Genomic DNA, 25,084 nt, shown 5'->3' with positions numbered 1-25,084 from the left:
GTTGCTTGTCCTCTCTCTCTCTTTCTCTCTCTCTTCCGACGCGTCCTTCTATCTCTCTCACTTTCCCTCTGTTTATCTTTTTCTCTCTCTTATCACCAGATCTGAGCTCGTCTCGCTCGCGCTTCTGTTTCTCTCTCGTTTTCGCACATCACGCCCTCTCGGCGCGGTGGGGTGAACTTGCGAACACGTGACGCGTCCCCGGGCCTCGCCATTGGTCTTCCCCCTCTCCGCCGCTCGCAATGTTGCACGTTTGCACTTTCGGTACACTTGTTCTTCCTCCGTCCTCTACGCTCACGTTTGCGTTTTCGTTTCTGGGTGCAGAAGGTGCGAGGAGGAATTATGGACCCACATTTTTTTTTTTTTTTGATCGGCTCCGTGTCGCGTCTTACGTGTGTGCGCGCAATTTGTAGCGCTTTGTCGCGTGTTTGTCTACTTTTCGAAATGAAAGAATAACATGTTTCCTATACAACAACGGAATGTCTTCTAACTAACGGAACGGACGCGGTTATCGCGACAGATTGAAGGTCGAAATATCAATTTATTTACAATTGTATTTTTGATTAAAAATAATCTCTTGTTGCGAAAGCTTTTGTATTGCTTAAATATAATGTATTGTTGTTAGGATCTGTAGTCGCCGGTTAGCGACGTGAGTGTCTGCGGAACCGTTTCGTAAGACCTCAGCGATAACGCGGCCGCTTTCAGAGCCGCGTTGACACAAGCGGCCTCGTCCAGATTTCGATGGATTCCGCAAATAATGCCGGCCGCAAGACAATCTCCGCACCCGCTCACGCTGAGCACCTCGCCCGGACGAACGTCCGCGACGGGATACAATCGGGAGTCAGCGGTCGGGGAGTTCACGATCAGCTGACCGTTCTCGTCGTAAAACGGCCGTTCCCACGAAGCTCTGCGCGTCACCTGTGACACACACGGTATAACGGGAAATCAATAAATTTCTTGCAAATTAATCCGTTTGTTGATTTGAAAAACGGATATATTTCAGATATATTTGCACTAACCAACACTCCCTGCGAGCCCAGGGTGGTTATAACGACCGGAATGTGTTCGTTTAATCGCTCGGCAATATTTTTCACAGCCGCCAGGTCCGGATCTTCAGGAACGGGAATGTCGAAACAATTTGCTATGAGTTTCAATTCGTTTCGGTTGGGCGAGACGAAGTGCAACACATCCTTCCAATGAGGTCCGGCCTCGAATATCCTCGTTGCCGTCCTGACGTCCGTAGGCTCGAACCACACTGTCAAAGCGAAAATAAAAAAACAAGTTACAATTTTTAATTTACCGTCAATTAGCTTTGATTAATAAGAAAAAACGGCCAGAAATAAAGTTGAAAAAGAAATAAAATACATTTCTTGTCCTAAATAAAATAATAAATGTCCTTCCTGGACAAACTCCGAAAAAGTTACCTGGACAGACCGGGTCTGTGAGACCCACACGCGATTTTAAAATAAAATATCCTCAAAAAATTAGTATTTTTTGATTCTACGTCGATAAAAAAAATTGAAGAAATCTCTAATTTTGTACCGTTCAAAAAAAAAATTACATTTTTGGATCTGGGAGACCTGTGTCAGTCCATGAAATAATAAAATTTATATAAAATTTGATTCGATTTTCCATTACAAAGATCGAGCGAAACTGAATTGTTTCAACATTGCTATTCTCTCTCGTCGCATTAAATATAAATTTAAAAGATAACAAAACTACGTTGTAACAAACGCGTGCGAGTAAAAAATACATGCGACTTACAGATAACAAGCGTTAACAAAATTAAAAAATTCTTTCGAGGAGAGAGGTACAATGCGAACGTGTAACGCACTCTGGCGTTTGCGCGTCGAGTTAGTAACTGATTCCGAGAATGGACGCGTGATTCGGTCGCGTCTTCTTAAAGGGACGAGCGCGAGTAACAACAATACGGTGTCGCATTAGATGATCGCGACGTAAGTTTTCATTACACCGCGTTTGTTACATATTTTTTACGCGCTCGGCATTGTCTGAGCGATGGGTAAGACGAAGACGGGCAAGGCCGCCGTCATATGCACGGCGGTCGCGTTTGTTCTGGTAATAATCGCCTTTACCACACCCAATTGGCTGGAAACCGACGGTAAACTGGAGAATCCGCAATTTGTCAAGATCGGTAAGATCGCATGGGATTATAGATAGAGAGAGCGAGAGCGAGAAGAGATTAGATTAGATTGTAGAAATTTTAATCCATAAATATTGCGCGCGTCTCAAAACACTCGATCACAAAACTATCACCAGTGTGTGTAGTTCGGATTCTTATGTTTCCAACGAATATTTTACTTTCGATTTAAAACTGCGTTCGACATCTCTTCCCTAAATGTCTCGTTTAATAATTCTCCTCATTATGTTAACGATTATGATATATCGAAACACAGATAAAAATTTCGGGCGTAAGAAGACAGAATATTTAAAGCTTAATTTTCTTTCGCAGGTCTTTGGCAGGTGTGTTTCCACGGTTTCCAGGATCCGCGTCATCTCTACGACACCAGATTCTACGGATGCTGGTGGGTGTTCGAAGAGGAATATTACATCATACACGACATACTTCTGCCAGACTTCTTCGTCGCCACGCAGTTCTTCTTCACGCTTTGTCTGACTCTGCTGCTGATCGGAAGCTTCCTGACCATTTTGTACACCTGTTGCTCCCGTCATCACGACAAGTTTCTGCTGCTGTTGTGGACAACCGGTGGCAACTTGACTCTGGCCGGAGTCTGCGGTATCATTGCGGTCATTATTTTCGGCGCCAGAGGCGACGGACGCGACTGGATGCCCAACTGGGAGCACAACGACATCAGCTGGTCGTACGCTCTGGCCGTTGTGGGCAGTTTCACCCTCGTGGCCTCGGGAACTCTGTTCCTGATCGAGGGACGAAGGCACAGGAAGAAGCAAGAGCGAATATTGAACGAGGAGCAGAAAACGCACACAACGATCTAGCACATAACGAATTAATATCCGCGATATTTGTCGACCCTTTGGGGATGGGATCAAAAAAATTTGCTCGACATCACAAGTTTGTTTTTTCAAACATGGATCGACGATAAAAGTTTGTAGAAATGATTCTTAAATTCAAAAGGAGTGCGACTAGACTTTTCGACGTTAAACATTCGTCGTCCTCAAAGGGTTGTTGAAACATCATGAGAGAGAGAGACCGCTCCACTCAAAAATTCTCATCCACGCACATATAGACAAAACTTCAAAGACTTATTAATATTTTACATTGTTACATCATCTATATATATATATATATTTTACTCTATCTAAATATTTACTCATGTGAAATTAAAAAAATCTACAGAACAATGTCTGAGATTGCGTTGAGATATTGAAGTTATAGGATATATATATTTTTTACGGAAAAAAAAAAGAAAAAAATTATATAAAATTTCTCAAGTGCCGTTAAACGTGTACCGATGAGAAAAAAAACGTACACATATCGAGGAAAGTCCGTCCGTTGTATTCGGTCTGAGATACAGACTTTGTAGACTAATTTTTCTATGTATGTAAATAAAAACGCATTTAGATGCTGCTTTTAATAGTTATACTGCCGAAACTCCAGTCTTTTTCTACTTCGAATGCGGGTTGAGATGAACAAGTGAGATAACGACTCTTTACGACCTCGCCAATATATATATGTATATATATTGTTACCCGAACCGCTCGAATTGCGTGCGATAATCCTCGGAGACGCAAATTAAGTCAATTAAGTACGTATATATATATGTATACGGTTTGCGAAGTGACCTACTTCTCGCGAACACGAATTCGTTTTTCGAATCGCGGAGATATTGTGTCTCGCGTGCGAGAGGGTGGTACGTGAGAGAGTCGTTGGCCCAATTTACATTCTATTTCGATCGCGAATCTTCTCTGCAGTGTCGCGCGTATATCAACCGCGCTGCGGTTTACGAAAATAATGCGTCATGTATGAGCTTTGTAAGACGTGACGCATATGTAACATTTCTCCTTCAAAGAATCTCGAGCCGATGATTCGTGCGGAAGTGCGAATTAACATTCATTCATGTCCCTCCGCCAACAGAACGTACGTTTCTTTGCGAAACGCTAATCTCGCTTTCGACGGGAAGAAGTAAAGGACAAAAGAAAAAAAATAGAAAACGAACATCGGCCGAGAAGAGAGACGGAAGTGCGTGTTACATCGTAAGAAAAAGAGCGTTCCCCCGTGTCTGTTGGTTACGCAATGATTTGCGCGTTCGTACAGTAACGTATTTATTCGCGATCTGCTTTACAGGCTCGGCTTTACATGATCAAGGTTGGAATGCGAGGAGAGAGAAAACGCGTGTATGTAAATTGAATTAATGTGACACACAAAATGTGACACATTGCGCCTTGACGAAGTAAGGAGCGTAACATTCATCTCACACAAGTGTCGGCGATTGCCCACCAGTGTGTTTCGACGTTCAGTTTGAATCTAAAAAAAAAATCTCAAAAGATCTGCGATTTTTAAAACGAACGCTCTCTCTTTTATTTCGCGTTTGTTCCTTTAATCGACATTTAACTTCGATTTCGTGTAATCTGTTATTAACAATTGTTCTCTGTGTGAATCCGCGACGGGTAGATTTTTCTTTTTTCCCTTGGCGCACGTTCCTGCGCAGTACTCGATTACGTTACTCGCTCGACTCGTGGGATACTTGCGCGTGGTTCGAGGTGAGAAGACTCGGGTTGTGTTAGGCTCAAAGCTCCGCCAATAACACGGCGCGCTTGGGTGTGGTTTATTAGTGCCGTGGGACCGCGTCGTGCGGGTCCGTCATCATCAGGTGGTGATTTCGCGTGAGACTGTGAGACTGTCTGTTTGCGCGTCCACAAACACGGACGGGCGACGACGTGTGCGAATATTTTATCGCTCTCTCCCACGAATTTCTCACCTCGAAAGCGCGCGCGCGCGACAACAGAAACAGAATGAAGAAGAGGAGTCTGTCCGGGAACGTCGGCGTCGGCGTGTTCCTGGTGGCGTTCGTGTGCGTGTGCGTCGCGTTCGGCACGCCCTCGTGGCTGGTCAGCGACCCGCGAATCTCCGGTGCCAACTTAGACCGACTTGGTCTCTGGCAGCACTGCTTCAGGTCGCTGCCGAATCCCCAGGAGTCCGACGCGCCCAGACGTTTCTTCGTCGGCTGCAGATGGGTCTACGATCCGTTCACCGCGGGCTACTCCGAGATCCGTGGCTTTCTGCTGCCTCGTAAGCATTTATTTGTGCTAGTTTCTTTAACACAACAAATCATAACAAGCTCCGACACGTCAAATATCATTGTTGCACATCTTTGTGACAAGTTTTCGACTCGGAAAATCATTGTCATTTGATGAAACGGAGCATAACGACGAAATTTTCTTTGTTGCAGCGTTCATGGTGGCCACGCAGGTGTTCTTCACGTTCTGCTTTCTCCTGAGCCTGATATCGTTCATTCTGATACTGCTCTTCACTCTGTGCTGCGATCCGGAGCGCAAGAGATACATTGAGCTGATAACCGTCATCGGCTACTTGTGTCTGGCAAGCGGTCTCAGCGGCGGTCTCGCGGTCATCATATTCGCCTGTCTTGGGAACAAGGACGGATGGATGCCCGGACACGCCAACAATTATCTCGGATGGTCCTTCGCTCTGGGCGTGATCGGCAGCGTGCTGTTGCTGATCGCGAGCGGACTGTTTCTGGTGGAGGCGACCGTGCAACGAAAGAAACGGGACTACGTGAAGGAGTCGCAGACGCGATTCCAACTAGAATCTCGCGCCTGAATAAAAACCGATGACGTTGTTTTAACCAAGAGAGCGCGTTTTCGCGCGTGCGCGCGCAAAAAAAATAAAAACAAAAAACTTGTCGCGCGAAACGAGAAACGTCGGTTTGTTAAAAAAAAAAAAAAAAGTCTGTAGTATCTCTCATTCCGTCCACGAGAAACGCAATTTCTTACCGTAGAAGAATCTCTGTAGAATGTACAAACGAGCTGTATATTATTTTAAGCTTAGAGACTAAGACCTAACGCGTAAGTTCAATATTTTTGTACGATATATATTTTATATCTCTCTTTACGTACGTAATTAAGAAACACTCTGTATATTGCACTCGTATACACGCGAATCTCATACGAAGACCACAGGGGAAGAACTTGATGAGTCAATTTTGTTCGATTTTCTTCTTTTTGATGTTGTTTTATTTGTAGTAGTTAAAATATTGTAGGTAGTTAAAATAGAGTAGTTTTAATTATCCAAAGCGAGAAAAAGAAATTTTTGATAGATTCCATAGAGATAACATTTTTATCAAACGTGTAACACAGAAATACGGTATACGTTTTGAACTTTAAAATCGCTCTCTTCTCTAAAATTACAAAAATGTGACTTATCATGTTCTTCCTCTGTGGTCTTTTCATATACAGGGTGTCTGACAACGAACTATCAAGCCGACGTGTGTAGGTAGATGCTAAGACATTGCATGAGAAAAGCCATTTTTCTTTACAGCTGATAATCAGTGCAATAGAGTCCGATCGTTACCCTCCGCGCGCGCTCACATTGGCACACATTTATTAATTCATATCTTACTAACTATTGCGAAGTTTGCAAAATGATAAATAACTTTTCTGTTAAGAATGACCCGATCTATTTACACACGTCGGCTTGATAGTTGGTTGTCAGACACCCTGTGTATATTGTTCAGAGCTTTACGCACGACTATGTCGCACAAAATGTAACATACATACAAATGTTTTACAACTTCTAACAACGGTCTTACATATTTGAGAAAATTTAACATTTTCTTAACAACGAAAAATTGAGATATGTGAAATTACGTGTATAAAATAAAAATTTATGTCCCCCGTCCGCGTCCTCTTTTTATTATTTAAAATAAAACTTCTAACTTCCAAGTTTTATTTTCTAATTCAATTCCACCGCTTCCACTTGAATGTGCAAATATTTTAAATTTAATTTTAATTATTTTAACGGACGAAGAGATTGTGTAAAAAAAAAAAAAAAAAAACCGTTCGAAATATCTCCGAACGACGCCATTTGTAATATGGTGTAACGATAAGGAATCTTTCCAACAATGAGGTTGGTAACAATGAACGAGGACGACGTTAAGGTGTGGTGAGTGTTTTGACATAAACGGAGTGTTTTAACGAGCGGAGATAATTGTAACACAAATAATCGGCTTCGCGTCAAATTGTCCGAAAAACTCACCATGTCGGCAAACAAACAGGATTATCACAGAGCGTCAAGTAAGTGATCGCGCTAATTAATTTAGATCGTAATATTGCACAGGTAACATTCACTTTGAGGTAACCTGTACTATATAATTTGTTGATGCTGGCTTTTGTAGACGCTGTTGTATTTGGCGGAAGTCTCACGTTTGGGGCTCTTTTTCTTTTAATGATGGCCTTCATAAGGTGAGCGTGTCTCAAAAATTAATAATCTCTCGATCGAATTATCTCGTCTCGCAATTTTTATTGCCGATATCTCTTCTCTACCCTAATTGTTTTTCTTCCAGCCCGTATTGGATCGAATCATATCAAGAGACGTTTAGCAATTTCAAGCATATGGGACTCTGGGAATATTGCTTCGACCACTTCCGTTATCCCAGCTATCAGTTCGACAAGCAGTTCAACGGCTGTCATCACATCTTCTCGCAGGAGTACTACGTCATAAGAGAGTGGTTGTTGCCGGTGTGGCTCATGGTGGTTCAGACGTTCGTCACAATAGCCCTGTTGCTCTCCTGTTTCTCGTTCTTCGTGATAAGTTTGATCTGGGTTCGCTGGCCGTTGCGATTCGTACTGCATTACGAGTGGATTCTGTCGTCGGTCGCGTGTGGGTGTTCCGGAGTGGCTGGTAAGAACTTAACGAACGTTTCGCGGGAAGATTCTTATTCGATTTATCATTATCGCATTAAAATTCTTTCAGGTGCTCTCCTCTTCCTGTCGGTGTCCGTTTTTGGCGGACAGTGTTGGCGCCGGGACTGGCTGATGTATCCGAACTTCAATCACCTGTCGTGGGCGTACGGTCTCGCGGTCATATCCTTCATGTTTCACACGGTCGCCGCCTTTTTTCTGTACCTGGACGCGCGCACGGGTTACAGATTGCGCAAGGAGTCTCGCAATCTGGTGATGCAGATGCAGCCGAATCCGCAGTCCCATCACGGGACTCTCTCGTCTCGAAGCGGATACATATAAGTCGAGTCGAATCGTTCGACAGTCGAATCTCGAACTTCGAAGCGTGGGGGATTTTGTTGTTCCAATGAAGTAACAGATCTATGTACGAAAGACTGATCACGCACGCCGAAGTACGACTTCAAGTCCGTCCAATTTTATAATTCTTAAGTAACGCTTTGAGCGCAAAACTTCTTTTTTTTTTTTTTTTTTAACGAGAACACAAAAAAAGTTTTGTCTCATTGCAAAAGAGAATTACTTTGAGAGAATTTATTTAACACGGGTGACGCGATATTATTGTATACTCAATCGATTTGATCAATGTGTTTACACTTCTCATTCTCTAAACCACTCTGCATATGTAATACACATGAATGACAAGCTGTCTATCTATTCGCGTAACTCAAACACAGATTTATTTTGTGAGATTTTTATATATATTTTATATTATTATACGTTAGTACACAGAGCGCTAATATAGTTTGTATGTACAAATAGACGAAATTACGTTTCTATTTGAAAAAAAAAAATTATAAATATATATAAAACTTATCAATAAATGCGACTTACTTGGATTATAATGTAATGTAATGAACTAAATGCGAAAAAAATTTTATAAATTCGCACACGCGCACTCACCTGGAACGTTCGCGCGCGACGCGACGTCGAGGACGCGGCGCACGGTGTCGAGCTCGAGATTGCCATCGATAACGACGAGACTCGCCTGTTCGAGATGCGAGCGATGTTCATTTATCAATTCCGAAGTGATCGAGGAGAAAGATTCCATTTCGCTAATGCAGAAGCGGCACTCGCCATTAGCGTCCACTATTACTGTAAATCTGAAAATCGTCGGATTGGCGCACGTGGCTCTTAGCGAGATTAAAAAGGAAAGAAAAAAAATAAGGCCGCGAAAGATTACCTTGCGGTGTTCACGTCCGACGTTCGTTTTACGGTCTCGCCGGCGGGTCCTAAACTCCCGAGAATAATTCTTCCGTGATCGTCGTCGCCTACGACGGATATCAGTCGCGTGTTCTCCAAACCGAGCTTGATGAGCGCGTCGGCGATGTTACGGCCGACTCCGCCGCAGCTGTGTCTGCTTCGCCCGGCGTGTGTTCTGCCGTCGCTCTAAACACAAAATCTCTCAAAATTTTATATTGAGGCGAGCGCGTTTCTCGCGTTTGATCCTTCCAAAAAAAAAAAAAAAAAATTACAAACAGTAAACACCAACAAATTGCATGAAAAAAAAAGAGCGCGTTGTTTTACTTTGGGGCTCGAAGCCCCCATTAACTTCCGAGTCACGTGCGCTGAAAGAAACGAGCAGAGCTTGCTCGTGAAATATTAAGCCGCGACGTGCCTATACTCCTTTTTATAATTTTCTTTTTTTTGTATCTTTCTTTGTAACCGCAACCCCATAATCCTCGCGCATTTGTATTTTTCTCCCGTGTCTCTCGTCCAGTTTGTTTTTTCGCGGGGAGAGACGACGACGGCAGCCGTCGACCCCCTCGCGCCTGTGCCGTAGTTCATTGCTAGTCCGGTCGCCTGTCTCTCGGGGGACGGCGTTCACGACCGCGCGATCATTCTTCCACGATGATACTCCCCGTTCACGGGAGTCGGAATCCAAGAGGATGAAACGGAAAGAGTATACGGGACAGAGGGAACGGATGAAAAAAAAAAAAAAATAAATCGCGTTCTCCGTAAGGTACAACATTATCTCATGCGCCGCTGGTGTGCAAGGGACGAGATAAAGAGAGAAAGAGAGAGAGAGAGAAGCGTCGTAGCTGTGATCGTGGCCGCGGCGTCGCGACGACGCTTTCGACGTCGCGCGCACGAGCTCTCGACTCTGCGTGATCTGTGGCAGTGAGAAGCAGCGCGTCGCGTAAGCGCCGTGCCACGAAGCGTCGTGTGTGAGCGACATGCGCCACGGCTGGCGGCGGCCTTGCCGAGTGTCGACTGCAACCTGAGGGACAAGGACGAGAACGACAACGACGACAACGACTACTACTACTACTACTACTACGACGACGACGACGACGGCGACGGCGACGACAACGGCAACGGCGACGACGACGGCGACGACGACGACGACGACGACGACAAAAACAACGAGGACGGTGACCAGAACAACAATCGGGACTAGAGTGACACGCGAGACAAAACGGCTGTTAACGCCGGCAAAGGAAACACAGGAGGGTGTTTTTTTTTTTTGCGAAAGAAAGAAACCGAAGCGCCGCTGATTGAGAAAGATGCGGGAAAGCGACACATGAAAAGATACCGAGAGCGACACGCGCAGGTATGAGCAACGTGGACGACGTTGCCGAGGATTCTCGAGGCGGCGATGCCCGTGGAGGTAGCGCTACGTACGCGACGACGACGACGCCGACGACCACGTTCCTCCTCATGCACGCATCACCGACCGTCATACGGTCGGCCCGACTGACGACGCCCGATCGCGGCAGCAATCCGCGGCGATACCGATCGCGAACGATCGCATCACGATCCGTGATTTCGACGACGTGCGAGTCTGTGGTGTCGTAGAAGGTGTCCGGGACCCGACAGATTTCACGAGACGCATACAACCAGCTACCATATCGAGAGTCTTGACCTTTCGGCAATCGGGGGTTCGTGTTCCTCTTTTTCTTTTTTTTTTCTCTCTGTCTCGAGTGTCGTCTCGTTTTTGTTATACGCGAAACATTAAATCTCGTCGACGAAGACAAATCAAGACGACTCTCTCACACACACACACACACACTCTTTCTTTTTGTCTCTCGAAATGAAACATTTTTCATCTGAAGAAAGGAACTTTCTCTGACACGCACACACGCATACACACGAGGATCTTCCCCGAAGAAAAAGACTTTCCTCCAAGTACATACGGCAGGAATTTTCGTCAAGGACCAAAGCAAGAGGAAAAGGACAGTTTTCTCGTGACACGTCGCGCGTGCCTTCCGTCCCCAGGAATCCCACGCAAAAAAGAGGTAAATCTAAAAAAAAAAAAAAAAACAACAGATCGACTAAACCGGTGATTAAAACGGCGCGGCGGCGACGATAAAAAATCATTCCCGTTTTTTTTCGCCGCGTGAGAACATCATCGGGTCTTCGATGATCTTCGATCCGCCTCGTGAGCTGAAAATTTTCTCTGAAACAAGCGCGGAATCGCGCGCGCGCGCGTGCGATTATTCTCGTTTTACAACACACGCAAAATCTCATCCGCCACGCGCGTACTTTACACGCGGCGCTTGTTAGAGGGATGTGATGTTATTTCAAGACAGATGATTTCAAGCGCGTTCGCGCGACGATGATGATGCCGCCGCCGCGATCGTATAATAACGCGCGAGCGTATAATCGGCATTTGATTAAAACCGAAGGACAAGCACGAGCGCGACACGAGAGAGAGAGAGAGAGAGAGAGAGAGACGCTCCGCTGTAATAATGATGCGTACATGCGATCACATCATTCCGTCCTTCGTTTACGTGGCGTGGTTGCACGCGGCGAAAATAGGACAAGCCGTTTTACAAGCTGCCAATAAATTCCTTCAGGAAGGTCGGGAAGAGAAGATTGCATAACCCTCCACCACCACCACCGTCGCCGCTGCCGCCACGTTCCCTCCCATTTGTGCCACCTTCTCTCCACACAAATTCTCCTCCTGGTTTCCTACCCTCTTCTCGTGGACGCGCGCGCGCACTTCCTCGTCGTTCTTTTTCTTCCCTCCCGCTTTTTCGCGCTTCTCTCCTTTCAGAGAGATATGACATCGATATCTAATTACAGACTACTCTCGATAATCTTTTTTTATCACTCTCGTTTCTGTCGTAGAAGGCGCACCAGTGCCTGTTCAAGCACGTCTCTCCGGCATCGAGAGAGAGGGAGAGAGAGAGAGAGAAAGAGAATCGCACGCGACATCGATCTGCGCGTGTGCTTCTTTTTTTTCCGTTTTTTTTTTTTTTCTACCACGGAATTATGCAAAGTAGGCAGTGCTGGACGCCGGCCAGGACGTTGACTGCTCGTCCGAGACGAGAATCGTTTCTTCGTTAGGACGAAAGGAGGTAAAACGCGCTCTCTGTCAATATCCTTTCCTCTCTCTCTCTCTCATTCTCTCTCTTTCTCTCTCTCATTCTCTCTCTTTCTCTCTCTCCCTCTCGGTTTGTCGTCGACGTGGGGAGCGCGCTAACGCGCAAGGTTTGAACGATCGATGGGCCCTTACCCGCTTTCTCTCGCTCTTCCGTGTTTTCGTTACAATGCGCCACTCGCGTATAGTCACCACGACGGCCTGTGTGCATGCAACGGCGAGTGCCGATGCACGGAAACGGGAGCATGATTTGGCGCATCGCTCGCTCCGGCTACCAAATCGAGTTTCTTCTCCCTCGTCCTCTCCTCGACCGGCGATATGTAGATTTGAACAATCGCCGTGGCGCGATCCTCGATTCTCGCAGATTCTTTCTTGTGTGCGCCGAGATCGCTCCCTTCCTCTCCACTTCGCATCTTCTTTCATTTCCGAAATCTGCGCTCGCGTATTTTACAAATTATATTTGATAAATTTGTATTTTCCAGCGTATCGTTTCTTCAATCTTGCCTCCTCTTTTTTTCTCGTTACACGATGAAGTCTGAATAGAATTCTCTCCGGCTTTCTCTCTCGCCCCCCCAAGATTTTCTTCGTTTTTCTAAAATGTTGTTTTCTCTGTTCTACTTGCTTGTCCTCGGACAAATTTTCGTTCGCCGAGCCCGGCGGCGATTCCGATATCACTTGCTCGGGCGCGCATATCCTCTCTCTATCTCTCGCGATTTATCTCCGTCCCACCGTCGGAGGAGCTACATAGGCAGCAGGACGATCGATAAATAGAATCGCCTATCGCACGCTACAACTGTCAGAAAGAAATACAATTCGCCGAGGCGCACGCTAGCCTCTCGCTCTTTCCTCCTCCTCTCCTCCCTTCCGTGTCCCTCCGCGCCGCTATTCCCGGCTCGAAATGCACGCACGTCAGGTGTTGAATTCCGCGAGTATCTCTGTCAAGGCGGCAAGAAATTCCTAGTCTCTCATTATTAGTCACGAGAGACGAACAAAAAACCGAACGACATATATATATATATATATCCGTAATCTCGGCGAGCGATTAGAAATCCGCTAACGTCGTGAGCATTTACAAACTTCTCCTTTTAGAAGACACGACGTAACTTCACGACGTAACTTTGTGTTTCAAAAGAAAAAAAAAAGAACTCGGAAAACTAAATAACAAGATTTACGAACAATGCTTTTCACGCGTGTGGAAATTGATCTCTCCTGTCTTTTCTTTCTCGCATGTTTCCGCAGGAAGAACAACCACACCGGAAAGGATACCCGCTATCGCGGTGTGTCAACGGCGAAGCGGTGCAGGACACAGGCGCGCGTGACACGAGGAGAGAGAAAGAGAGAGAGAGAGAGAGGAACCATGAATGCTACCACGAATGACCTTCCGGTGCGGCGATGCAGTAACGGCGTGCCTCGCGTGACTCGCGCCGGTCTCGAGTAAAGGATCGACCTCCTCCTCCTCCTCCTCTCCGCCTTCACCGCTCGCGTAGTTAAACACGCGGTGGTAGCCATCCACCAACGGTGCAACGCGCTGGCCGTCTCTCCCACTCAGGCCCCCCACATCCGCGGGGTATACAATCCTTACGACGAGGACACGCACACCAGGGTGGCACGATAGTATGACGGTGATGCTGCTGCAACGTTCAGTCACCCCGCAGTCGACGCACAGCCAAAAAACAGCGACGAAGGACTGCAGCGCGAAGCCGCCCTTTCTCTTCCTACTGGAAGACGATCGCGACGAATACCGGCATTCGACCGAGACCAACACCACGACCACCACGAACAATAACAACAACAATAACAATAACAATAACAACAATAGCGTCAATAATAACAATAACAACAACAACAATAACGATACGTCTAAAAGGAACGAACGGAGAAGCAGCAGCCGCGATTACGTCGCCAACGAGGCGTCGTCGTCGGTGACGTCCCAACGACTCGCCGGCGGTCAGGACGTCGCGATGCGATATTACCGTCTCTGGATATACGCCTGTAACCTGGTGCTGTTCGGTAGCGCGGTCGGTTTTGCCGCCGCGGTGTCGCAGACTCTTCTGTTCTCCGGCGACCCGCGCCGACACGTGGTGCCGGGTGTGCCTCGCGCCTACGACTTCACCGCGGTCTACGGCTACTTCGCGTTGGCGGGACAGCTAGGCCTAGTGCAGCTGCTCGGCTGCATCGCCGCCAGACGGCTCAGCGCCCGGCTGCTTCACTGTTACTGGATAGTGCTGCTGTTGCTGCTGTTCGGTGACGCCATCATCGGCGTCTTTTGGTTTTTCCAGTTCGAGAAGATGCGCGCCGAGCTCAGACCCACGCTCAGGCTGCGTTTGCAGGTGCGCACGGATAAGTACCTCTTCTCGTGGCTCTCTTTCTCGAGAGTCTCTTAGCGGCTGTCACGTTTTCGTGAAATGATGATGATGATGATGATGATGATGATTTTTCGCAGGTTGATTACGGCAAGGAGGCGCGATTCAGCGAGCAATGGGATCGGTTGCAACGGGAGTTCATGTGTTGCGGAATGACCGGGCCCAACAACTTCGGCGGACGCTTGCCCCAGACTTGCTGCGGACCCAGTGTGAACATGAGCGAGCCCTGCGTGCATCCGTACGCGCGCGGTTGCGAGGAAACACTCTGGCGCTGGCTGAAGAAGACGGGTGATCTGCTCTTCGTCCTGGGCTTCTGCGTGATCGCCTTCACCAAGTTCTGCTTCCTCGGTATACTGCGTTACGAGATACGGGAGATGATACAGAAGATACGAATGCTGCGGGAACCGCCACCGCCGGCTACGCCGTTCGCGCAGTCGCTCTTCTCCCAGGTGTTACCCGAGACGGCCAACAACGGAAGTATCGCAAGACGCACAACTCTGCCTAACGCGGTAACGCCTTCCGGTACGTGTGAGGATTAGAGGAGACATGGAAAAAAAAAAAAAAAAAAAAAACAATTGTGATGGAAAGAATTCGACACGAGAGAATCATTATTGTATTTTCAGGCAACGCGTCGCTGTTGCTGCAATCGGATGAGTGCAACACCGGCCGGCATCCGCTTCTGGCGAACAATCTGCAGGACGGCGGTGCCGACAGCGACACCAACAGCCACTGCGCCCTGATACTCGAGGAAACGACGCCCACCTCGGCGAACAATCACAACAGTTGCGGCGGCAACCGGGAGAAGAGCAACGGGAACAACAACTACGAGATGCGTGAGTTTAATCGCAGGCTGTTGCTGTCGAACGGCGCCAGTCCGGGCACGGGCGTCACCGTAACGGGAGGTCAGAACAGGCGCACCTGACTATGGAGATGGTGGCGAAGCACCTCGAACCGTTTCCTGTACAGGAGCAATCGGCGCGCTGACATACCGTTATACAAATAAGACGCGTAAAACACTCTCCTCTAAGACAGTCTAGTTTCTTTTTTTTTTTTTTTTAAAAAAAAAAAGAAAAAAAAGGAGCAACACACATAAATACGTACACATGTAACGAGCTACTGGCTGGCGCGAGTCCAACAGACAACGTGCACGGATGAGGAAACGGTGTCATCGCTGTCGTCGACGCGATCGGCGAGAGACAGAAGAGGTTGACAAGTTACCGCGCACACATTATTCCCGCATTGTTCGCCTCCCGTTTTATCTTCGCCGGTGTGTACGGTGGGTTGATACAACGTGACACTCGAGAAGACAAAAAAGAAAAAGAAAAAAAAACGGCATTGTGTAACCACTCCGCAATTAGAAGGCGCAAAGACACACGAGAGAGAGACCAAGCGAACAAAAAAAAAAAAAGAAAAAAAAATCGATATCATGACGAGACCTAAATGTTAACAAAAGACCAAATCAAAAACAAAAAAAGCAAAAAAAAAAAAAAAAAAGAAGAGCCAAAAATTTAAAAAACAAAAAAAAAAAAAAAAAAAAAAAAAAAAAAAAAAAAAAAAACATATGTTACACCAATAGTGAGAGTATCTTCGTTGTTTGTGTAAGGCAAGACTCGCGAAGAGGAGTGTTTGAAAATTCGCGCACGGCTTGCGGGGAGAGGGGGGGAGCGCAACATTTCGAAACACAACCCCGCATCATCAACCCCCTTCGCTCGCGCGTCGGTCGTTCTCTATCCAAGCGCGCGATCGCAAAACGTCGCTGTACCCTCCTCCCCCTCCCCCCCGATTCGATTCGTTCTAAAACAAGCGGAGCGAGAGAGTTGCTCTCGTGACCCGCGTGAAACAAAAAGAAAAAAAAAAAACAGTTCGAAGAGAACAGAATTCTATTTACGGTCGGCGTTTTCTCGCGCGCGGTCACATAAATCGCTAATTTCGTCATCGTCGAAGTTACACAAATGGGAGTGTACGCGCGCGGTTAATTTTAAATGTCCTCCTAGAAAAACCACTTTCCGCAGAGTTTCTCGACCTTTTATAGATGTTACCTGTATATATATACATATATACATATATATCACCTTTTTCCGCTGTGTTTTGCGCGCGCGAGCGCGAGCGTGTCGCACGACAGTTGCACATCGCGCAAGAGTTGCTCATCGAACTGCCTCTCCCCCCTCCCCCCAGCCCCCTTTATCGAAACTCTCTTCGCAAGTGTGTACCTTACATACATACATGTCTTTTCCGTCCTCGCATGGTCGGTGTGGCTACTTTTGTAGATTTAATTTTTAGTGTAAGTGAGTTTTTCTTACGCTTTCCGAGCAGAACGAAATCGTCATCATTATCCGATCGATCGCGCGCGTCATCCAAACGGAGAGAGTCTATCGTCGTCGCGCGCGCCGTTCTCCCTTCATCTGCGAAGACAACATATGCCGACAATTCACCACACCGAGTAGTACGTCACAAGTCGAACATGTAACTGTCGTCGTCTATAAATAAACGGGGGCTCTTGTTTTCTTCCTCAGACTTCCAACTTCGTTCCTCACCTTTGTTCTATATGGTGCGCAAAATATCTCTGTCTCTTTCTTTGTGCCGAAATTTCGTTCTTCTTTGATGTTATTTTGATGTGACTTTGAGTCACATCGCGCTGCCGCTGCCGTCAACAAGCGCGTCGCAATATAAAGAGAAAAGAGATTCAGTTAGTCATTCGTTGAAGAACTTTTACTTTAAAACTTTGTTTAATAGCTCTCATTGTTCGCGAAGAGACGCGAAATTACTTTTCTCCCAACTTCACGTGTTTGCTTTAATAATGCAAGAAGATCACCGTCTATAGACGCGATGCGTTTCTGTCCGCGGTAGGTGCGCGCGGAAATATATGCACCCCGAACGGTGTTATAAGACACGGGGGATTGTGCAACAGTCCGACAACTTAGCGATGATTTCAGAACGCAAAACGACAGTTACGGGGGAGAACATTGTGATGATACTACTGCCAAAACCGTCGCCCCCGTTTCCCTCATTCTCGAATTGGATAAATTATTTATTTGTCTTGGCAAAACCCGGACTCTCTCTCTCGGCCAAGAGAGTTCCGCGCGTTGCTTTTGTTCCTCGCCGCCACGGTGAACGAAAGAAAGTGAGAGAGTGAGAGAGAGAGAAAGAGCGACGAGTGAAAGAGAGAGTGAAAGCGAGGAAGAGATTTTTCCCCGACATACGGATACGAATAATTTGATCGATTCGTTTTTCTCAATTGCTTTCTACGTACACGCATATACACACACATCTGAGAAACGCGCGTCACGCAAGTAGCTAATACCAATTTGTTCCTTGTAACTAGATCTCCATTGTTGCGGGCCGGGGGTGTGACGCAAAACACACACACACACAGAGTGTTTGCACGTTTCTTTCGATTTCATTTATTAAACGAAAATGTTTATCTAAAATGTTATTCTTTCTCGCGCGACACATCATCATCGCGGACGACACCGCGCGTTGGATCCCGATATAATGGAGATCCCCCGTAAGTAAGAATGAAGAAAAATGAAAAAAAAAGACATGACGTAAAACAAAGACAAAAAAAAAAAAAAAAAAAAACTCATATGAAATAACTGGCTTCCTAGCTAGGATTAAAAAGAAAATCTTAGGGTTTAACACATTTAATTAATGGGGATGCAATGATAACGAATACAAATACTACAGTAGGCTGTATATACTGGCGTACAATAGTTAATATTAAGTGTCGATCGTCTGCTTAAGGAGAAGAACCTCTTAGATTTATTATATCTCGGTTAATTCACGCACACACACAGAAATACAGACACTTTACACGCACATTTCTATAATACCATCTGATCAATATAATATATATATATATCGCGGTGTATACCTTTTTACGTTGAAAACCCGTCTGTCTCGAAGATAGAGAGTTCGAGATTTATGTGTCACGAAATCTGATATCCCACATCTCTCCGCGAGTTATAAACAATACAACACTAGTCTGGATAACAGGGTAATTTATTAAACGCGAAGCCTGAAACGTTCCCCCATATATAGGCCGTTGTTAGCGAGTTAAAATATCGCCGCGCGTTTTCTTTTCTTTTTTTTTTTTTTTCGTTCTCTCTCGATGGAGAAAAGGTGTTCCCTGTTTTTTTTTTGTTCTCCTTTCCCATCGACACGCAAAACGTAATTCGCTCATCAGTGTAATTAATTCTTTCTTAATCAGACCATCGAGTTATTGTTGAATGTAACGAGCTAATAATATGTCGAAGCTTACACCTCGCAGACACACAGCCTCTGCCACTGAATATACATATATATATATATATAGAGTATATATATATATATATAAAAAGATGTTATATACAAAGAGATATAGACCAACCGTTTTTTAATTAATTAGTCGAGAAGAAATATATATATATACATATATATAAGTTCCGAAGAAAGAAGAGAGACACGCGAAAAAAAAACTTGTACCATATATACTCTCGACACACAACAACAACAACAACAACAACACACACACACACACACAAACGATGAGATGTTTAAAAAACTCGCTTCGATCGTGTCGTATATATTTAATGTATCACCACTTTCCTATTAGGAGAAGAACCGAAGGACAAGAGAAGAGAGAAGAGGCGAGAAGGCGAATTTTAGATCTTTGTATATTTTATTCGTGCGGTATATATCCCGAGAGACAAAAAAAAAAAAAAATAAAAAAAAATAAAAAAAAATAAATAAAAACCACACACTGCAAGAGGAAGACTCCAAAAGTTCAAAACAAACAACCGGTAGCGATTTGTAATCGGTTATCTTAAGTGTACAATATACAAGAACAAAAGTGAAGAAGAAACGTGAAAGAGACTTGAGGGGAAGCTTTTGCGAAATAGTGCCTGCTTTTAAATTCCAATTTATTATTGTATCTCAACCTAATACTAGGTACGGTCGAGCAAAGTCATTCGCAACGTCGCGCGAAAAAAAAACGTATAACAAAAACAAATCTTCTTGCAATATTAAAAAAAAATATCAAATTTACGTGCAAATTGCAATTAACACATTGCTGACCGTGTTCTTCTTGTTTTTTTTTTTTTTACAATTTTTGGATGTTTTTGCAATTAACATCGAATATGTTCCTTAAAGACGGACGGGCGAAAACATCAGCGCTTTGGATTTGTTTTTCGATTCAATTTTTTCTTTCGACATGTCGACGTTTTTTCGCGCGCGACGTTGCAAATGAAGTAATTCACATTATAGAGTGATCGTAGCGCGACATAATGAGAGAGAAGTGTATATGCACCTTCTTAAGGGCTTTTGATTACGTACTTTAATACTGTATGAAAGATATGACACACACACGCGCGCGCGCACACACACACACATACATATATGTATACATATATATGTGTGCGTGAGTATATGACCGAAACAAAAAAGTGTATATGAAGACTGTTAGTGAAAGAGGAACGGCGAACATTAAAAACAATTGTACGTAGTTTAAAAAAACAAAAAAAAAACAAAAACAAAAAAAAACAAAAAACAAAGTTAAAATCACACAAGCTCAATTATAGCGCGTTTACGTTTTCGATGAACCTTTCGTAATGTCGTGTATAACAGAAGCTTGCGTCTTATATACTCGATTAAGTTACATAAACATACGTCGTCTCACAATGGTTGTGACGGTCGTATTTCATAGGTTTGCTATTCTATAAAGCGTTTGTTAAAAAAATCAAAACAAAAAAAAACAAAAAAAAAACATAACACACTGTACTCTTCCCCTCCTTCTCCCCCCCCCATTAACTATTCTACGCGAGAGTTCCGATTATTTGATATTATTGAATGTACATAAAAAAAAAAAAACAAGAAAAAAAAAACAAGAAAAAAAAACAGAATATGGTGGTAATTGTATATAAATACTGTTACTGTTCTGTATCATGTAATGTGAATACAAAAAAAAAATTGGTTATTTAGTATAATTTTGATTGTGAGATCTCTCTCTCTCTCTTTGACTTACGTTTATTTCGGGCTCCTTCACCTGCAGCACGGTGTCCAGAGCGGCGCCTCCTATCACCACCTGAAATAGGAGGACATTAACATCAAGTGCCGCGTTCATCAGCAGACAGAGCAATGTGACATGTTTCAATACGCGATTTATCAGCGAAGTGAACTTTTTCAAACAATTTCGCTCTGTCTTAAAAAATTATTTTATTTATTATAAGTTTATAATTAACTTGTATTTATATATTGTAAGTTTATATTTACTTGTATTTATATTGTATTTTATATTTGTCGTAATTACCGGTTTTTTTCTTGATATTATCGACCGGATAGGAGCAGGTCCATCATGGGATGTTGACGACTTTTCGCAAAGATTCAACGCGATTTCTGCCGCTACCTTAGCATTGTTTTCTATGAGAGCTATATCTGCACAATCATGTTCGTCAGTAATGGTTTGTGTTTTGTTTACCGTGTATTTTAGGTGTCGCATTTGTTTTTGTTGCACTCACTCGCTTCGAGAGACCGGCCACGTGTGATTTTGTTGATCTCGTTCAAAAGAAACGGCGTAACCAGCTTGCCCGTTACATTCGCGTCGTTGGCTTTTCTCAAAGCCTCGGATATCGCAGAATCCATGACGCTCGGTTTCAACGCGTATTTCGCGGGGATAGGGACCGCGAGCAACATCCCCGTGTCAATGGCCAATCTTTTCTGCGCCCTCACAACGTCAGCTGCTTCCTTAGCGTTGGAAACTCGACACGGCGTCTCGATTTTATCCACAGTCTCGGAACAATAAAAAGCTGGAAATTCCGGTGTTTCCCCGATTTTTATCACCGACACTCCCTGTGTTTCCTGCGATCACAAAAAGAGCAAATTTCACAAAAGAAACCTTTAATGAACATCAAACGCGAAATACGCGCGCGTATTTGTTCGCTTACCAGATACTCCAGCGTCTTGGCGATGTCCAAGATGGATTTAACACCGGAGCAGACAACCGCCACTGGTGTGCGTCCGAGTTCGGTCAGGTCCGTGCTGATGTCAAAAGTGAGTTCGGCGTTTCTGTGAACACCGCCGATACCACCTGTTGCCATTATCGGGATACCCGCTGCGTGCGCGATCAACATCGTCGCGCTGACTGTGGTTCCGCCGTTCAATCCGCGAGACACGACCCAACATATATCCCTGCGTGAACATTTCGCGGTCTTCGCGGAATCCGCTTTCGACAAAATCTCCAATTGTTCAGCGTTCAAGCCTACGTGCACTTTCCCACTTATGATTCCTATTGTCGCAGGCACAGCGCCCTGAAGCGAATCAGAAATTAATGCTCACTGTCGCGTAAAATTATTTCAATTTAAAAATTGTGAAAAACCACTATTGAAAAGCGTGCTACGTATTTATTGTACGAACTTGTTTTCTGACCGCTTGTTCAACTTTCAGCGCGGTGTTCAAATTGTCCGGGTACGGCATGCCGTGCGTGATGATCGTCGATTCCAGCGCGACGATCGGCAGTCCGTTGTTTCGGGCCGCACTCACTTCGGGTCCGTAAACGAGCGAGTCCACGGCGGCGATCGATCGTCGCTGGCGATGGATCGTAAGCGCGTTGTTCAGTTTCCTCCATAGTTTAGCCGTCAAGTCGCACGAGCGTAGTCGATGCATTACGCGGTTTACGCGTAAGTAAAATGAATGATAAGCGAAGTGACGCGTGTCTTTTGATGATAAAAAAAAAGAAAAGATAAGATATTCTATACCGAACCAAACTCTGTACGTAGAACGAGTTTCAAATAAAAAGACTAAAAAAAAAAAACGGGAACTTGATCGAAAGCCAGTTCGTTGTTTTATGTCTGTATGTAAGTACGTACGGAATAGCGCTACGTTGCGATAATCGTGTTTAGAGAGTCGCAAACTCGTAACGTCACCGGGCAGCTTTTTTCTTTGTCCGGTCAAAAGCAATTGTCTCTCTGAGAAACTATAGTTCGGTGGGCAGCTTTTTCAGCTGTCCAATCAGAAGCGACTGTGACGTCGTGAGTTTACAACTGTCTCCTTGAGACTCTCTAATCGTGTTCAGCTATCAATCGATAGGAACGATTCAAATCGGATTTCTTGAAGTAACGTAATACATCATTTTCTCCGAGTTTTTTATTTAAAAAATAACGAGAGGGGAACATAAAAAAAAGGTTATTTTTCTCCAGGAAAGGACGCGAGATGTCAAACTTGAACGTTTTGGATATTAACGCTTTGTTATCAATTTGTTACTTCAGTAATAAAGAATAAAATTTCTTTTCATAGAAAAGGAATTATATTGGTACAGAAGAGCGCCAATAAAATAAAAATGATATAAATTATATATCACGCAGTTTTATTCGAATATAGGAAATACCTGTTTATTCCAATAAAACCTACATGACTAAGATGTTTTTTTGTACATAACAAAATTATTGAAGAGATTTTCCGCGACCGAAACCACCTCGGAACTCCAGATCGCCGGTACCAGCACCAACATCCGCCTTCTTGTCAGCAGCGCCAGGAGGACCGCCCGGACCCCGCCTGTATCCCGCTCGATCTTCTGTTGGTTTCGATCCTTCGGATCTGGTGGCAGCTGGTCTCGGACCTCTGTTTGTGGTCTCTGATCTTGGTTGCTTTTTCAAAGTGGACGGTACTATTTCTGGCGGCAGATGTAAGTAGGCACGCAGATATTCTATGCCGTCATTGGTTAAGTACCAATAAAAGTGCCTCCAAGCAAACTGTTCTTTGACATAACCTCTAGATTTCAAAGACTAAAAAATGAATGAAAAAAAAAACACTGAATAAGTAATTCTATAAAAATATTGTTAAAATATTGGTGTAGTAATGTCCAAGTTGAATAATTTAAGGATCTTGGTATTTTAACACACTGATCTTATGATTGATTAGTATTATTGTTGATGTAAACAGGTATATCTTATGAAGTATGAAGAAAAATAATGAAATTTGTTACCTGCATAGTCTTAATAACTTGCAAATTGGGAATATTTTCTAGTTCAGGGTGTTTACCAATAAAGTCCTTTTTCGCAACCATGACTCCCTCTTTGAAAAGGTACTCATAAATTGCTACACGATTCTTTTTTGGCATCAACATCCTACAAAATAACAATAAAAAAATGCTGTAATTATAATTTATATTACATGTGAAACACACAAGCTCATTCATAAATAAAACATGTTTTGATTTGTCCACTCTTTCCCAGTGTTTTCCTTTTGAATTGACATACAACTTTTATTTTGATGATTTGAAGTTGAAGAAAAATGTACAAAAGAAAACCAACCCAACTATTTTATGGACATTACACAAAAAGCTGTAATTGTATTATTTTTGAAAAACTTAAAAGGAAGAAGTGTCACATATACCCATAAACACACTGATTACACGTACTTGTACACGAAACTGAAAGTGACTATAACGAGATACTTGATTTGACGAAAAGACTAGAAATTGCGACAAATCTTGCGTTTTCTTGCTACTTGCAGAAAAAATTACGATTAAACCGGATATTTCTACAAATTTGTGTACCTGAAACTCCCAATGTGCACGTTTTCCTACGGAAAGAACCATCGGCACAAAGACGCCATCTATCTGACAATATCAAAATCTCGAACTGCTAGTCTGCATTTTTGTGCTGTAACGGAGATTAACAGCGCCTCTATCGTCTATGCCGCAGAAAAGTAAAACAAAACCAAATAAAAACATCGCGACTTCTCTAGGACTCTTGTTCCAAAAAGTGAAAAAGTGTTTCCTTACCGCCGTATAAAACATATAAAAAATAAGTGTGTGTTGTGTGTGTGAACGTACTTCCTGCTATGTATGTTTTTCTTATTATCCAAATGTTTGTGTGCATATCTGTATTATGTTTGACAACGTAATTAGAAAATATACCTGTACATGTATGAAATGTGAGAAATGCTAGTGTGAATGGTGTATCGACGAGCCCTTTAAATTGTCTTTTTTGGTATAGTAAATGTAAGTTAAATGTTGTGATTAACGGGTATAATTGTGTGTGCATGAAGTGTGAGCGATGCTAGTGGGAATGGTGTATGAATAAGCCCTTATGATCAACTTTTTTGGTATAATAGATGTAAATTAAATGTTGTCCTTAAGAAGTGAAATTGCGTGTGCATGAAGTGTGAGCTACCCTAGTGGGAATGGTGTATGAATGAGCCCTTAAGAACAACTTTTTCGGTATAGTAAATGTAAATTAAATGTTGTCCTTAAGAAGTGAAATTGCGTGTGCATGAAGTGTGAGCTACTCTAGTAAGAATGGTGTATGAATGAGCCCTTAAGAACAACTTTTTTGGTATAGTAGATGTAAATTAAATGTTGTCCTTAAGAAGTGAAATTGCGTGTGAATGAAGTGTGAGCTACCCTAGTAAGAATGGTGTATGAATAAGTTCTTAAGAACAACTTTTTTGGTATAGTAGTTGTAAATTAAATGTTGTCCTTAAGAAGTGAAATTGCGTGTGCATGAAGTGTGAGCTA

At 44.0% G+C, this 25,084-nt stretch overlaps 5 protein-coding genes across 6 annotated transcripts; 3 read left to right on the top strand and 2 right to left on the bottom strand.

Annotated features, from left to right (window-relative positions):
• Positions 1 to 533: 533 nt before the first annotated feature.
• On the bottom strand, positions 534 to 22,558 carry LOC109859906 (pseudouridine-metabolizing bifunctional protein C1861.05). The gene is made up of 9 exons (XM_020438615.1): positions 21,982 to 22,558; positions 21,513 to 21,875; positions 21,087 to 21,426; positions 20,879 to 21,003; positions 20,594 to 20,653; positions 9,089 to 9,294; positions 8,809 to 9,008; positions 1,017 to 1,252; positions 534 to 915 (listed from the first exon to the last, which is right to left on the bottom strand). Exons 1-9 carry the CDS (start codon positions 22,228 to 22,230, stop codon positions 619 to 621), a joined length of 2,076 nt encoding a protein of 691 aa, XP_020294204.1. The 5' UTR covers positions 22,231 to 22,558; the 3' UTR covers positions 534 to 618.
• On the top strand, positions 1,837 to 3,575 carry LOC109859909. The gene is made up of 2 exons (XM_020438619.1): positions 1,837 to 2,149; positions 2,468 to 3,575. Exons 1-2 carry the CDS (start codon positions 2,014 to 2,016, stop codon positions 2,968 to 2,970), a joined length of 639 nt encoding a protein of 212 aa, XP_020294208.1. The 5' UTR covers positions 1,837 to 2,013; the 3' UTR covers positions 2,971 to 3,575.
• LOC109859908 lies at positions 3,842 to 5,826 on the top strand. The gene is made up of 2 exons (XM_020438617.1): positions 3,842 to 5,224; positions 5,385 to 5,826. The coding sequence occupies exons 1-2, from the start codon at positions 4,948 to 4,950 to the stop codon at positions 5,771 to 5,773; spliced, it is 666 nt and encodes a 221-aa protein (XP_020294206.1). The 5' UTR covers positions 3,842 to 4,947; the 3' UTR covers positions 5,774 to 5,826.
• On the top strand, positions 7,078 to 8,390 carry LOC109859907. The gene is made up of 4 exons (XM_020438616.1): positions 7,078 to 7,245; positions 7,347 to 7,413; positions 7,515 to 7,852; positions 7,925 to 8,390. Exons 1-4 carry the CDS (start codon positions 7,209 to 7,211, stop codon positions 8,191 to 8,193), a joined length of 711 nt encoding a protein of 236 aa, XP_020294205.1. The 5' UTR covers positions 7,078 to 7,208; the 3' UTR covers positions 8,194 to 8,390.
• A 370-nt stretch (positions 22,559 to 22,928) lies between the features above and the next one.
• LOC109859910 (40S ribosomal protein S10-like) lies at positions 22,929 to 24,186 on the bottom strand. 2 transcript variants are annotated; one of them, XM_020438620.1, is made up of 3 exons: positions 24,122 to 24,186; positions 23,549 to 23,690; positions 22,929 to 23,348 (listed from the first exon to the last, which is right to left on the bottom strand). In XM_020438620.1, the coding sequence occupies exons 2-3, from the start codon at positions 23,687 to 23,689 to the stop codon at positions 23,007 to 23,009; spliced, it is 483 nt and encodes a 160-aa protein (XP_020294209.1). In that variant the 5' UTR covers position 23,690; positions 24,122 to 24,186; the 3' UTR covers positions 22,929 to 23,006. The 2 variants fall into 2 exon arrangements, with proteins under 2 accessions (XP_020294209.1, XP_020294210.1); XM_020438621.1 differs by lacking the exon at positions 24,122 to 24,186 and adding an exon at positions 23,984 to 24,104.
• Positions 24,187 to 25,084: the final 898 nt, after the last annotated feature.

This window comes from Pseudomyrmex gracilis, unplaced genomic scaffold, assembly GCF_002006095.1.
Source record: "Pseudomyrmex gracilis isolate BER0280 unplaced genomic scaffold, ASM200609v1 scaffold_299, whole genome shotgun sequence".
NCBI lineage: Eukaryota > Metazoa > Arthropoda > Insecta > Hymenoptera > Formicidae > Pseudomyrmex > Pseudomyrmex gracilis.
Note: the sequence above shows the minus strand (reverse complement) of the source record. Positions and strands in the feature narration are given on the sequence as shown.